Here is a 16,399-nt window from a genome sequence, read left to right as displayed (position 1 = left end):
CGAGCGTGACAGATTTGGTCCGGATGCGTTCAGGGTGCGTTCAGTTAAACTCGCACCATTTTGCAAGCAAGTTCAGGCAGTTTTGGCTGCAATTGCGTTTAGTTGTTCAGTTTTTTCCGCGCGGGTGCAATGCGTTTTGATGCGTTTTTCACGCGCGTGATAAAAAACTGAAGGTTTACAAACAACATCTCCTAGCAACCATCAGTGAAAAACGCATTGCATCCGCACTTGCTTGCAGATGCAATGCGTTATTAACGCAGCCCCATTCACTTCTATGGAGCCAGGGCTGCGTGAAAAACGCAGAATATAGAGCATGCTGCGATTTTAAAGCATTGCAGAAGTGATGCATGAAAAAAAACGCTCATGTGCACAGCCCCATTGAAATGAATGGGTCAGGATTCAGTGCAGGTGCAATGCGTTCACCTACTGCATTGCACCCGCGCGGAAATCTCGCCCGTGTGAACGCAGCCTAAAGCGGCCATGAGCTTTCAACAAAATGTGCATTAATCGGTAGTATAATGTGTGAACATGAGGAATATTTCTGGCCATTATATGACTGGTTTCTGGTTTTCCTCTGTACTTGCTGAATATCTAGTTTGCATTTCCCTTAGACATGGTAGGTGAAGACTAGCTACCAACCACTGCACACACAGTAAATGGAGGAAAATCTCCTTCCTAACTATTTCTTAAGGAGCCCCTTGATACCATTAAAGAGAAGTACTGACATGTATTTTTGTGAATGTATCATTTGTGCTGAGCTATAGGCTTCCTATATAGCTGTGCAGTCTGCTTGTCTGTGCCTGTCTCCTCAGCTCCTGCTCACTCTTTCCCCATCCCCTCTCCATAGACTTGCATTGACACTTGTACTATGAGCCTCCTGCAGAAATGGATGGGGAATTTTTGAAATTGAAAGGCAATTGGTGGGGGGAGATAAACAGCTGATAACGGGGTAGACATTTCTCTCTAATAAAACATTACAAAGTTTATTGTGGTCACTTTTACTATCGGTTTATGCAAAGTTGTGTAATAAGTTAGTGACCATTTAACACATCATTCTACCTCAGTGGTGCAAAACACATTAGTTTTACATATTAGATTTGAAAAACCAATGGTATCAGCAATGGTGGGTGTATTTAGAGAGGGAGCAATACAATGCTTTGGCCATGTTCTATAAGAATACAGTATGTAATGGTGATATATCATGTGTGTGCTTAGTGCACAGTCTCTAAGATCGACTCTTAGTTTCTAACACATAGAGAAAATTAAGGATACTTTCACACTTGCATTTTTATTTTCCGGCACTGAGTTCCGTCAAAGGGCTCAATGCCGGAAAATAACTGATCAGTTTTATCCCCATGCATTCTGAATGGAGAGTAATCCGTTCAGGATGCATCAGGATGTCTTCAGTTCAGTCATTTTGACTGATCAGGCAAAAGATAAAACCCAGCATGCTACGTTTTATCTCCGGCCGAAAAAACTTAAGACTTGCCTGGATGTATTAGTGCCGGATCAGGCATTCAAAATACCAGAAAGCCGGATCTGTCTACACAGACCGAAAAAAATAAATGCCGGATCCGTTTTTCCGGATGACACCGGAAAGACGGATTCGGCATTTCAATGCATTTTTCTGATTGATCAGGAATTTTTAAGACTGATCAGGATACTGATCAGTCTTACAAATGCCATCAGTTGGCATACATTTTGCCGGATCCGGCAGGGAGATCACTCTGCCACAAGTGTGAAAGTAGCCTAAGACCAACTATAGAGTTAAGATCCTTAGAACTCAGGAGAATCTCTCTGGGTAACTACAAAAGTAGAAAGGGATAATACACAAACTGGTCATCAAGTTCAAAGAGGACTATGAAGAAGTGGTGGAAGTAGTTTCATGATATACTAACTATATTGTGTCCTCCAGGGTCGTCTGCTCAATCTGAGTTGCTCAACCATTCCAACATTTGTACTTTCAATAACTGCAACTACAGAGGTAAGTTGACAAACTCTGATTTTATAGGTTTCTTTTATTTGCTCAATGACATGAAAAAAAAGTTTGTGACCATCAAAGTGTTGCGGCGAGTGCACTATGCTGGCCTACAGACTATGCTTGTGGAAAAGACGCCAGCCGAGTGCACAAGAATCGGGAGCACGATGAATGCATGGTCCTTAAAGTAGTATGAAGGACATAATGACATGAATGTAAGGTTTTTATAATTCTATTGTGAATGTTGTTTCACACATAATAGTATCATAAATAAAGCGAAGGTAAAAAAAAATGATGGCACATTGTGAATTGAACAAGAGATTGGCGAAGGAGCAGTGGCGCCCTGGACTGTATTTTTTGTTTTGACCCACTTACAAGTTAATGTGAAAAAGAGCATGGTACTCCACTTCAGACTCCCTCCACCACATGTAAGTCAGAAGGGAGAGCTTGTTTCAAAGAATAGCCCTCAAATCTAGCAGTCCTGACTTTGAACATTGCGTAGACCACATGACTGCACACACACATATAGTGCCTTGAAAACGTATTCATATCCATTGAACTTTTCCACATTTTTTCACATTACACCCACAAACGTAACCACTTCCAGACTGGGACATTTGCCCCCTTCCTGACCAGGCCTAATTTTGCAAATCTGACATGTCATTTTATGTGGTAATAACTTTGGAACGCCTATACTTATCCAAGCCATTCAGAGATTGTTTTCTTATGACACATTGTACTTCATGTTTAATAGTAAATTTGAGTCAATATGCTTTACCTTAATTTATTCTTTTTAAAAAAAATACAAAAGTTAATGAATTATATTTTTTTTTTTATCACTGTTTTCTACATTTTCATCTCTCTGCTTTTAAAGAGGACCTTTCATGGTTTGGCGAGTCTTTATTTTTTTCTCTCTGGCTGTGACGCCCTCTGCTGTGATTGGATCGTGGCACAGCCAGGGAGAAGGAGACGCGCATTGAGAAACCCTGGCGTCTCCTCCTCGTTGTACCGATGCTCAGAATTGGCATACTGAGCGCAAAAAATGCAAGGAGGGGGGGGGGCATAGCGCAATTGTGATATTTTAAAAAATCAGGCAGGGTGGCAGCATCAGCCACCCAAGTAAAGGTGTTTATCGCAATTAATACTAAACCATGAAAGGTCCTCTTTAAGACAGATAGTGATACCTCATAAAATACTCATTATTTAACATTCACCATATGTCTACTTTATGTTGGCATCATTTTGGTAATGTTATTTTATTTTTTGGGACGTTGGAAGGTTTAGAATTTTAGAAGCAGTTTTTTTAATTTTTTTGAAATTTTCCAAAATCAACATTTTGAAGGACCAGTTCAGTTCTGAAGTGACTTTGAGGAGCTTACATAATGGAAACCACCCATGAATGACCCCACTTCAGTAGCTACACTCCTCAAACTATTCAAAATTGGTTGTAGAAATGTTGTTAACCCTTAAAGTATTCCACAGGAATAAAAGCAAAATAGATGTGAAATTTCAAACTTTTTAAGCAGATTTTCCATTTTTAATAAATGTTTTCCTAAAAATACATCAAGGGTTAACAACAAAACAAACCTCAATATTTATTACCCTGATTCTGCAGTTTACAGAAACACCCCATATGTGGTCATAAACTGCTGTATGGGCACATTGCATGAAACTGAAGGCAAGGAGCGCCATATGGTTTTTGGTGGGGAGATTTTGCTGGAATGGTCTTAGGGTGCTATGTTGCATTTGAAGAGACCCTGAGGTAACCCCACTGTGAAAACCCCCAAAAAGTCACCACATTTTGTAAAATACACCACCCAAGGAATTTTTCAGGGGTGTAGTGAGCACTTGGCCCAACAGGCGTTTCATAGAATTTATAATACTTGGCTGTGAAAATGAAATAAATAATTTATTTCTTTTTTAGAAGAAAATGGTGCTTTAGCCCCAAACATTCTTTTTCACAAAAGATAACCAGAGAATATCCCCCCACAATTTGCTATCCATTTTCTCCTGAATACAGTAACACCCCAATTGTGGTCGTAAACTGTTATTTGGCAATACGCCTGAGAAGGGAAGGAGCGGCACCTGGATTTTCTAACATGGAATTTTCTGTCATGGTTTTTAAGAGCGATAACTTTTTATTTTTTTTGTTGACTGAGATGTGTGAGGGCTTATTTTGTGCGGGACAAGCTGTTGTTTTTATTGGCATCATTTTTTAGTACATTTGGCTTTTTGGTCACTTTTTATGTCATTTTTTGTGAGGTGAAGTCACAAAAAAAAGCAGTTTTGGTGTCTTTTTTTCAAATTTTTTGTTTTACGCCGTTCACTTGATGGGATAGATCATGTGATATTTCTGTACCAAATATGTCAATTTTGTATTTTTTTTTTTACGTTTTACATAATAAGAACATTTTTAGAAAAAAAATCATGTTTTTCTGTTGCCATTTTCTTAGAGCCATATTTTGTTTTTTTGCAGGACGAAGTGACTATTTTATTGCTACAATTTTGTGGTACATACAACTCTTTTATTTTTTTTTACGCCATTCACTGGATGGGGTAGATCATGTGATATTTTTTAGAGCCAGTTGTTACGGACGTAGCAATACCAAATGTCTTTTCTTTTTTACGTTTTACACAATACAGCATTTTTAGAAAAAAAAACATGTTTTTGTGTTGCAATTTTCTTAGAACAATATTTTTAAAATATTTCTGACTATGGTCTTATGTGGGGGCTTTTTTGTGGGATAAGGTGACGTTTTTATTGCTACCATTTTGGGGTACATACAACTTTTTGATTGATTTAACATTGTTTTTTGGGAGGTGAGATAACTTAAAAAAAAATTATGGTGTAAGGTTTATTTATTTATTTTTACGGAGTTTACCTAATGGGGTAGATGATGTGATATTCTTATAGAGCCGGTCGTCATGGAGGCGGCAATACCAAATATGTCTATTTTATTTATCTTTTTCAATTTTTTTAATGGCTTCATTGGGGAAAAATATTTTTTACATGTAAAATGTTATATTTTTTTTAAACACAATTTTTTATTTATTTAACACTTTATGTCCCCCATTAGGTCATACAAGACCTCTGGGGGACATTTAACCCCTTCGCTACCAGCGCCGTACATGTACGGCACTGGAGCAATGTGTAAACATGGCGCCCTCTCGCACATGCAGCGCACGCCATGGCTGGCATACCTCTGCTGTTTCACAGACCTGCGGCTAATAGACCTGTGGCTAATTACCGTGACCGGCAATAATGCCGATCGCGGAAATTAAAGTCTTTAGATGTCGTGATAAAGTGAGATCACGACATCTAAATGCGCAAAAACCCAGAAGGGCGAGCTTGCTACCGATGCCCCATTTGGCATCGGTAGTTGCTCTGAATACTTTCAGCCTAGCTGATGAGGCTGATAGTATTCATGCTGCAATTCTTATTATTGCCACCAGATGGCAGGCCAGGATAAGAAATAAGCATATTAAGGTTTAAATGTCAATGTAAAAGTCCCTGATAGAACAAAATAAAAGATAAGAAAACATTATTTATAGGCTCATATATGAGCTTCAAAATGATCACAAAAAATTAACAAAAATATTAACGTTTAAATCGCCCCCCTTTCCGTATAATTCAAAAATAAATACCTAAATAACAATAAATATAAAAATCATGGGTATCATCACGACCGAAATGCCCATACTATTAAAATTTTTAAAAACATTTCCAATACAGCGAATGGCGTAACGGAAAAAAGGGTCAAAATGGACAATTTGCCATTTTTTCATTGCTTCTCTTATCCCAAAAAGTCACCAATCAGCCTTATAGCCAATACAACGTATAATATATTTAAAAAGAATGTTAAAATGTATCATGCAGATTGTTACATATATACTACCACCAAAGAACTTTTATTTCATATATATATATATATATATATATATATATTTATATATATATATATATATATATATATATATATTTATATTTGTGTGTGTGTGTATGTATATATATATATATATATATATATATATATATATATTTTTGATATATCATGTATTACATGCGCTATGTATCTGAGATTAAAGGGATTCTGTCACCAAGTTTTGGGCAATAGAGATGCGGACATGCACGGCTAGATCGCCACCAGCATGTCCGCGATGTACCTGTCCTATAGGGCTGTGTGCTTTTATTTTCTTTAAAAAAGGATTTTAGAGATATGTAAATTAGTCTTGTAGGTGCCCAAGGGGCTATACGAACCTTCCTGGTGCCCAGCCACGCCCGCCTGTGAAGGAGCCCAGTACCTCCTGTGTCCTCCGAATCTCCTCCTTTCATCAACGACAGACTGCCGTAATCTCGCGATGCGCGAGCTTGCGCATGCGCAGTTCTTTCCCTGAGGCTGATGCCAGCACAGGGAAGGAACACTATACCGGCACTGCGCATGCACGAGCTCTCGCATTGCGAGATCACGGCAATCTATCGGTGATGAAAGGAGGAGATTCGGAGGACATAGGCGGTGCTGGGCTCCCTCACAGGCGGGCATGGCTGGGCACCAGGAAGATTCGTACAGACCCTTGGGTACCTACAAGACTAATTTACATATCTCTAAAATCTTTTTTTAAAGATAAAAGCACAGGTATATTGCGGACATGCTAGCGGCGATCTAGCCGTGCATGTCCGCATTTCTATAGCCCAAAACTTGGTGACAGAATCCCTTTAAGCTAATCCATTCTGGATTTTCTAAATGTCCCCACCGGGATGATTCCCGCCAGAAAGGAACTATTATTTAAAGACAGCACAAGAGATTGCATTCATGTACCACTGAGGAAGGGTACATGTAAGCCCTGAAATGCGGCATTCATTTTAATGGGTCCGCAAAAAAGTATGTCAGTATGTCTGTTTCGTAGCCCTGCAAAAAAAAATAATAGAACATGTCCTATTCTTGTACGTTTTAGGCATTGTTACAATGGATCCGCATGAATGGCGTACGGATGGCATCCATTATTTTTTTATTTTTTTGCGAGTCCGCAATTTGCGTACCGCAAAACGCATACGGTCGTGTGCATGTAGCCTTACACTTATAGACTCAAGTCATGTTTCTATAATTCTTCCTACCAATTTTGAGTTATCTTAATACATTTTTCCACAGTCACTGGACTTTAGTTATTCACTCATTTTTCTCAAACATTGGCCCTAGTTTATTTTTTTATTTTTTTTCACAGTCACTGAACTATTATTTCTGTAAATGGACATATTGAATCATAACTATTGATTAACTGATCCAGAATATTTTATACTTTGGGTATTTTATTTAATTTTATTTACTGTAATAAATTATTTTTAGAAATTTCCGGTATGAAACTTTTTCTATGATTTTATACATTGTTTTATCTACTCCAGTGGTTAATACACCTAATTAATTGGTTACTGTGATATACATCCTTTCATTATACCTCTCTTTGTGCACTATATCAGTACAGTTCTGGATGGTAGAGTGCCTGCTATACAAAACCATTCACATTTTCTGACTTTACAGGGTTCTCAGGGAAAACCTTTTTAGCAGAGCACCTAAACTATTTGACACAACAGGTGAGCCACCACACGTTTTCCTATATTTGAACATATGGGGTATCGTTGTAATCGTAGGGACCCAGAGAATGAAAAGCATGGGTCAGTTTTGCAGTAAACAAAACACTGTGGGAACGAAACACGTAAAACGGTGTGGTTTTTTTCCAATTCCACCCCATTTGGAAATTCTTTACTGCTTTCAACTACATTTTATACCATAATTAATGGTGGCATTAGAAAGTTCAACTGTCCCACAAAAAATAAGCCCTCATAGAGCTATGTGACCGGAAATATAAAAAAGTTATGGTTCACGGAAAATAGGGAAAAATAATGAAAACAAAAAAACCTCTGGTATCCTAAGGGTTAACTTCATTTATTTAAAAAATAAATTCACTATTGATTTCTCCTGTAACTGGGGCTGACACAGTCGCCCCAGTTAAAGGGGAATTATACCCCCCAGAGAGCCTGTACAGCATAAGGCCAAATGCACACGGCCGTGTTCCGCGGCCGTGAGCAGTCCGTGGTATGCCGGCCTGGATTCCTGCTGACAGCAGGAGCACACGGCGTCATTGGTTGCTATGACGCCGCTGCACTACAGTAATACACTCGTATAGGTCGTGTGCATTCGGCCTAATACTGAGCTGTACAGACTCTATGGAAGACCCGACTGCTCCTGCACTCCCCCGGCAGTCACATGACCACCGGGCCGGGCAGGAAACAGCACATTGCTTCTTTTCGGTATACACAGTGCTACTTCAGTGCTGTGTATACAGTGATCTAGAAGGCAGGGACACACAGGAACGGTCCCTGCCTTCTCTCTGGGGTGCCCTGCTGTCGGGAAGTGGTTGAATGTATTTTATCGGGATTTTATGTAATAGACCAACTCAAAGTAGAAAGCATGTGTATAGTGGAAAGAAAATGATACATGGTTTTCAAAATGTAATAAATAAAAATCTGGAAAGTGTGGCATGCATTTGTATTCAGAGTCAATGCTTTGTAGGACCACCTTTCACTGCAATTACAGCTGCAAGTCTTTTGGGGTATCTCTCTACCAGCTTTGCACATCTAGAGGCTGACCTTTTTGCCCATTCTTTTTCTCAAAATAGCTCAAACTCAGTCAGATTGCATGGAAAGGGTCTGTAAACAGCTATTTTCAAGTCTTACCACAGATTCTCAACGGGATTTAGGTCTGGAATTTTACTGGGCCATTCTAACACAATGAATATGCTTTGATCTAAACCATTCCATTGTAGCTCTGGCTGTATGTTTAGGGTCATTCTCCTGCTGGAAGGTGAACCTCTGCCCCAGTCCCAAGTATTTTGCAGCTCCTACCTGGTTTGCTCCAGGATTGCCCTGTATTTAGCTCCATCAACTCTGACCAGCTTCCCTGTCACTGCTGAAGTTTCCCCATAGCACATCATGTTTCCCAGTGGGGATATACTGAGAATAAATTACACAAGTGGACTTTATTTACTTCTGAAGGCAATTGGTCTCAGTGGATTTTATTTAGGGCTATCAGAGTACAGGGGGCTGAATACAAATGCACCCCACACTTTTCAGAGTTTTATTTCTTAAAAATTTGGAAAACAATGTATCATTTTATTTTCACTTCACACATACTTTCTACTTTTTGTTTGGTCTATCACATAAAATCCCAATAAAATACATTTAGGTTTGTGGGTGTAACGTGAAAAAATTTGGAAACGTTCAAGGAGTATATATACATTTTCATACCATACATATACAACATAAATGTAAAGTTTGATGTGGTTGGTGGTTTGTATTAGATTAGTGTGCAGTGAGATTGAGTACAGGTTGGAGGTTTTGTCATGATGGTTCAGGAGCTGCAGGTTACAAAATGGCAGTCTTAGTGACTTTTCCCCACAGTTTGTTAAAGCAAGGTTTCAGTGACTTGAAGAAAAAATAATGGGGTGCATGTTACAGGGTATATGATTACTAGCGCTCACGGGCAGGGTATTCTCTTCTTTTGTATAAGGATCTGCATACACAGCATTCAAATATTTTATACTACTACTACACATATACAATGTCATATGTCATCCATTGGCTACACTGTTAAAAAAAAAAAAAAAGATATTGTGTGGTATACTTTATTGCGTTGGCCCATTGCATAGGGAAGTACAGTACGCTGCACGTTCCTATACAGTAAGAAAAAATGTGTAGCAAAATTGCCTAATACCGTTTTAGCCAGAAAAAAACTGATGTTGAGTACCTTTGGCCTTCGGCTAACCAGCAAAAATCATATTGCAAGCTTTCAGAGCAGAAGGCTCCTTCTTCAGGCAGGATCACAAATCACTATACAGGATACAAAGGTACCTGCTCAGAGGCCAAAAAGATACTGTTTTAGATGAGTGGGATGAATGTTGCCTTATGTATACATTTGCATATCTTAATACTGCTCTGCCGGAGGGCTGCCACAATTCACTACCTTGTTAGATGCATGGGCATGGCTGTTCTCAATTGAGTGTGATAATAGTAGGGGATGGAGATACTTATCTTATGACTAACCTGATAGTGATTAAATGGTGTATTTGGAACATCCTATTAAATTGTCCTGAAAAAAACATATTTCATTTCTTCCAAATCCAATATGCTGTATGTGTTGTTAAAGCGCTTTTCTGGTAGTGCCATATGATGACCTATCCTCAGGACAAGTAATCAATATCAGATCAGTGAGGGACCGACTCCCCCTGACGATCAGTTATTTGTAGAGGCTGCTGCAGCCTCTTCCTAGGCCAGTGACATCATGTTCATCGGTCACATGGCCTGTGTGCAAATACCAAGTGCAGCCACTATACACTGCACGGCGCTGTGCTTGGTATGCTGTGAGGAGGCTACAGCCTCTTAAAGAGGTTGTCTGGGTTCATAGCTGAAGCCGGACATACCTCAATTTTCACCCCGGCAGCCCCCCTTACTTGAGCATCGGAGCAGTTCATGCTCCGATGCTCTCTTTTGCCCTGCGCTAAATCGAAGGGCAAAGGCATTTTTTTTAGATCCGGTGACGTACCAGGGCTCTCCATGGGGCTGCCAGGAAGCCCAGTGACATCACCGGCACCGATGGGCGGGATTTAGCACTGCCACAGTTTCCACAGTGTGTTATGATAAACAAAAGATCCCGTGCCCTGCGCATCAGAGCATGAGATGCTCCGATGCTAGCCTCAGGGGGGGCTGCCTGGGTGAAAATAAGGGTACATAGGGTAATAAGGGGGGCACCCCCTTTAAAAGCGTTAATCGGCAGGGGTGCCGGGAGTTGGACCTCTACTATTAATATTGTAGTCCCAGAAAACCTCTTTAAAATATCTTTCTTCTCCATAGGCATTAGCATTAATTGAACTGTACAACGCCCCTGAAGGCAGATACAAGCAGGATGTGTACCTGCTACCTAAGAAAATGGGTAAGCTGTATATTAGTAGATACATTTTATACACTGGAGAGCTTAGCGCTTGTTTATTCACAGGATTACCAATAAACTGTCCAACATTCTCACATTGTACAAATACCTCCAAAGTACCTTGAATGCTGAAGAGCACTTAATAACCATCTCAATATTCCTTTCTCAAGATGAGTATGTCGCCAGCTTGCATCTGCCTTCCTTTGATGCTCATTTAACTGAGTTAACTGATGACCAAGCCAAATATCTTGGACTCAACAAGAATGGACCATTTAAACCGAACTACTACAGGTAAAATCTTATAATGAAAGATAGCCTAGATAATCTAAATCTGACTATAATAATACAATACAGACTCTACTGCTGATATATGGTATTCTTATATCTTAAAGGAACACTAAATACTAAGTATAGCTGCCCTCACTGTTTGACAGTCTACAATAATTTCTGCATGATGCTGACACCAATATTCTTGTAGACATACTGCCGAGAACAAATGGGTTAGGCTACTTTCACACTTGCGTTGTTAATTCCGGTATTGAGATCCGGCAGAGGATCTCAATGCTGGAATTAAACTGATCCGGATTGATTTTGCACATGAGGGGGCACCTGTTCCATTAAGATGCGGTTATGTGAAATCAAAACAGAAAAAAACGCATCCGTCACAAAATACGTTGAAAGTCAGTGGATGATGGGTCAGGTTTTTAGGTTCAAAAGAAAAAAAACAATCAGTCACCGTTGACTTACATTGTTTTTAGTGCTGGATCCTTTTTTTCCCCGTTTTTGTGTCCAGTCACAAAACGGTATGCTGCCAGTAAGGAAGACATCCTGAACAGATCTCTTTCCATTCAGAAAGCATGAGGACTAAACAGAAATGTTTTTTCCGGTATTGACAGCCGGATCTCAATATCAGGAAAACAACAACGCAAGTGTGAAAGTAGCCTAAATCTCCTGTTATGTCATCTTCATCTAGGGTTGAGGCTTAGAAAAGGGGATTTGCGCTTCTACAGATAGGACAAATTGGGGTTGTGCCTGTCCACTTGTCTTACAGACACACATAGTCAGTGAGAAAGAGGAGGGAGGTATGGCTGAACTCCTGTGACCCATAGTTTTCTTATGGATTACTACATTGGCATAGTAGAATGTTTTTTAACAAAAAACAACTGCAAACCACTTTTTGACCACTTTGTATTCCATTTTTTGGAGGCAGAATTGGCATTGAGGTTTTTTTATACTGCCTTCACTTTGCGGGTTAAAAAACGTGATACCTGCGGTTTGGGTGCTTATGGAGGTGGACATTTTTATGGTAAAATATGTAATTTTTGTCCTTTTTTTTTACAGTTAAAGTTATTTTACTGTATTTATTAGTCCCACAAGGTAAAATTCACTTGAGATTCTTTGATTCCCAACATTAAGGCCTCATGCACAATACACGGACAACATCTGTGCGGCGGCCGGGATGGATCGAGGCCCATTTAACTTGAATGGGTCCGTGATCTGTCCGCACCGAAAAAAATAGAACATGTTCTATTTTTTTGCGGTGCGGAGGCATGGAGAGAAACACCACGGAAGCACTCTGTAGTGCTTCCATGGGGTTCCGATCTGTGCTTCCGTTCCGCACCGCATCTTCCAGATTTCAGACCTATTCAAGTGAATGGGTCCGCAGCCGTGTGCATGAGGCCTTAATAGAACAGACTTGCTGTGTGTGTAGTGTGAATTCAGTGTCCGGCTAAAATCTCTATAAGACAGCCGTATGAATGAGTCCACATCTGCGGACCTATTAATTTAAATGGGGCCGCAAAAGATGCGGACAGCACACCACGTGCTGTCCGCATCCGTGGTGCAGGTTCCGCGGCTCCGCAAAAAAGATAGAACATGTCCTATTCTTGACCACTATTGCGGGCAAGAATATGCAGTTTCTATTATAGTTGCAGCCTTGTGCAGACACAAATTGCGGAACACAAGCGGCTGGTATCCGCGAAACACTACGGTCGTGTGAATGCATCTTAAATGTCTCTTCCAGCTTTATGGTGTTTACTAGATATGTGTATTTATATTGCTGTCTTTTAACTTTCTGTGTGTATCATTTTGTTGTAGATACTAATACTTGAAATTGGACAACTTGCCTGTGAAATCCCAAGACAGCTTTAGAAGAAAACCACCAGCCCCATTTGTCTGTGTGTTCCTATATTTCTATCTTGTTAGTTTCCTGGATACATGTTTCCACTTCCATACAGTATATGGGAAGAAACATGATTAATTCACAATACAGAACTCCAGGAATGTAATCCTTATATTCCAATGACAGTATTTAAGCTTAACGGGGACGCATCACCTGAATCTTACAATATATTAAACCAGTAACACAGTTGTTATTTTAAAAGAAAATCTGCAGAATTATGGTAGACTCCACTATGCATGCAGCTGCCTGCTCCTATCACATTAAATGTCGTTTCACTGTCAGATCACACCACTTTATATACTTCCCTGGTGCCTAGTCTTCAGTAGTTTGCCAGCAACCTTGAAAGTGGAAAATTAGGGTTTATAAAGGAACCATTGTCGAAATTGAAATCACCAAAAATAGTAAGAGAATGGTTTCCTTTTACTCTTGTTACTTTGCCTCGAAAAGGTGAGTTCTCTTAAAAATATAATAATCTTTTCATGATTCTGAACAAAATATAATTAGTGTATAATTATAAAGTATAATACTGTTCCCTGAGGCTGCTTTGGTGGTATGCATTTCCAGCCTGCATATGTGATAGGCCAAAGCAGATCTACGTTATCCTTCACCTTCAAGCTTTTTTTTTTTTTTTTAAGTACAAAGAATACTTCCTATGAGCTTAAATTTGTTGCCTTAATTCACTATGGTACCGCTTTTATTTTTCATTATTTAGTGTTATGTTTGTGTATGAGCAGAGCTGGACATGAAGGAATTGAGAGTACTTAAAGGCTATGTACTCCTTCGGAGGCATTTTTTTTATTCTTGCATGTTACTCATTTTTAGCAAAAAAAAAACTTTTTTTTCAATTTGCCTTTATTAAAAATATTGTGCTGTTCTGTCCCAAAGGGTTAACTGTTTTCTAGTTGTGTGACTGGTACTTTCCCTTTAAAACCTTATCTCTAAGGCTACTTTCACACTGGCGTTTCTGGGTCCGTTTGTGAGTTCCGTTTCAGGGCTCTCACAAGCGGCCTAAAACAGATCAGTTCTGCCCCAATGCATTCTGAATGGATAAGGATCCGTCCAGAATGCATCAGTTTGGCTCTGTTCCGCCTCCATTCCGCTCTGGAGGAGGACATCAAAACGCAGCTTGCAGCGTTTTGGTGTCCACCTGATGATGCAGAGCCAAACGGATCCTTCCTGACTTACAATGTAAGTCAATGGGGACGGATCCGTTTTCACTGACACAATATGGTGCAATTGAAAACGGATCCGTCCCCCATTGACTTTCAATGTAAGTCAGGACGGATCTGTTTTGACTTGGACTTTTTTTTAAAGAATAATACAAACGGATCCGTTCTGAACAGATACAAGTGTTTGCATTATCGGTGCGGATCCGTCTGTGCGGATACAAGACGGATCCGCACCGAACGCAGGTGTGAAAGTAGCCTAAATTACTGAGAGTTCATAAACACTTATTTAAGCCACATTCTTATTAGTAAGATAAGAACTGAGCTATGAGTGCTTATAATATCAAAGAGCAGAGATAAGGAGTCCGTCTGCTACTGGTCTGACGGAAAAGAGAGAAAATCCAAAGGGTGTTACTAGAGCATCTCAGCTCTACAGAAAAAAGGACGCCGTATTTTTAATAAAGGCCAATGTAAAAAATTATTTTTACCTCAAAATTAGTACAAATTGCCTCTAAGATGTACATAGCCTTTAAGGAATATTGGCCACCAAATGTTCTAAAGCTAAATAGCAAGTGTTTTGCCCAGGTTAGTGATGCTCTTCTTTCATCACCTTGGTTTTAAAGGGAGCCGAGCCTTCTAAACCACCAGTATGTTTGTTTGATTTGGGTTTAACATTCCAGACCTGTCCATATGAAAACCGTTTCTGCATTGTTTAAAGATGTTGTGCCATAAACTACTTCTCACTCTAAGGGCTTATGCACACAACCGTTGCCTGTTTTGCATTTTGCGGAACAGAGCATCCAGGTCATAATTAAATAGTCCTATCCTAGTCACTAAAGCGAACAAGAATAGGACATGTTCTATATTTTTGTGTGGCCGCGGAACAGACATACGGATGCTGGCCGCATTTTTTTGTGGCCTCATTAAAGTGAATGGGTCCGCATCCAACCCGCAATAAATGCAGATCAGATGTAGACAAAAAATATGTTCTTGGGCATGAGCCCTAAAGTGTATTTTCATGAATTACTCTAGCTCCAATTCCTCCTTGATTTATTTTATTTTTTCCAATTTACCTCATTTGCAGTTTGCTCTTATCCCCCATGCTTGAATCCTACTTCTTTGTTGTGTGTCCCATCATGCCCATGGCCAGTAAGATGTGTCCTGACATCAGCAGGACATGTGACACTAACCACGACCCTTGTTCTTATCAATTACGCTTGTACGTCCCACATTACAAGGCTCCAATGCAGGACGTAACCTACAGCAACTGAATATCAAAACCGATTCGCCACAGGGTTCAGTGGTCAGCTAATAACTTTAGAATAAGGCAGTTTTAATAAATTGTGGTACTTGGGGAAAGTGATATAGCAGAGATATCTATTGGGTGAGATACATTTTAAATGAATACAAGAAGTTATGTATTAACCAGAGATGAGTCTGCCACCCATCAGAACCTGGGCTGCATAACCACATGAGGTTAATTTAGTGGCTCCAAACCTAGTGACAGCCGTTCTTCAGCCCAGGGTAAGGATCAGCTGCTTGTTCTACGGTATATGTATACAATCATTGAAGCTGTCAAGAGACTTCACACATGACAAAATATGAAAAATACAGGGGAACATTTATGGGAGCTGTAGGAAAATGTTTAAAAAAAATGTATACAAGAGGCAAAAAAGGATGTGCATTTTTCTCCAGTGTGACTACTCTGTATGTCATTGCTGTTGTTGACACACATCAGTGTCTTCAAGTTGGTAATGTACTGTACAGTGGAAACATGGCATTTCCTTGCAGGTCTCACTGGAGGTCACCTGCCTTTCTGACGAAAATAGTTTTCCTAGATAACCCTTGCACTGTACGCACAACTGTGTATAACACTGTGAGCTCAGAGTGTGGACACCATAAGCTTTGCTTTTATCCTTGAATCAAAATATCTCAGGCTTGTGCTCCATTATTCCTCCACAGGCGGAGCTTTTAGATCCGTATTTTAGATTTAGAAGAATGTGATTCTTTGCTAGGATTTGGCCTGCTTTTCCACACAATAACTTCTAATGATATCTCCAGCAAATGCCATATTCCTAAAATGTGAATGCACAAT

The 16,399-nt window shown here is 39.7% G+C and overlaps 1 protein-coding gene across 6 annotated transcripts in view; it reads left to right on the top strand.

Annotated features, from left to right (window-relative positions):
* AHCYL1 (adenosylhomocysteinase like 1) overlaps positions 1–14,018 on the top strand; it is a 97,212-nt gene extending 83,194 nt beyond the window's left edge. For 4 of the 6 annotated variants that reach the window (XM_044288088.1, XM_044288087.1, XM_044288085.1 and 1 more), the window contains exons 14-17: positions 1,916–1,984; positions 10,881–10,959; positions 11,127–11,247; positions 13,054–14,018. In XM_044288088.1, the coding sequence (XP_044144023.1) occupies positions 1,916–1,984; positions 10,881–10,959; positions 11,127–11,247; positions 13,054–13,060 (276 nt within the window). In that variant the 3' untranslated portion in view covers positions 13,061–14,018. Of the gene's footprint in view, positions 1–1,915; positions 1,985–10,880; positions 10,960–11,126; positions 11,252–13,053 lie in introns of those variants that run through there. The other 2 variants (XM_044288089.1, XM_044288084.1) reach the window with 1 other exon arrangement.
* The last annotated feature ends 2,381 nt before the right edge of the window (positions 14,019–16,399 follow it).

This window comes from Bufo gargarizans, chromosome 3 (assembly GCF_014858855.1).
Source record: "Bufo gargarizans isolate SCDJY-AF-19 chromosome 3, ASM1485885v1, whole genome shotgun sequence".
Taxonomy (NCBI): domain Eukaryota; kingdom Metazoa; phylum Chordata; class Amphibia; order Anura; family Bufonidae; genus Bufo; species Bufo gargarizans.
This window is presented reverse-complemented; position numbering and strand designations above follow the sequence as displayed.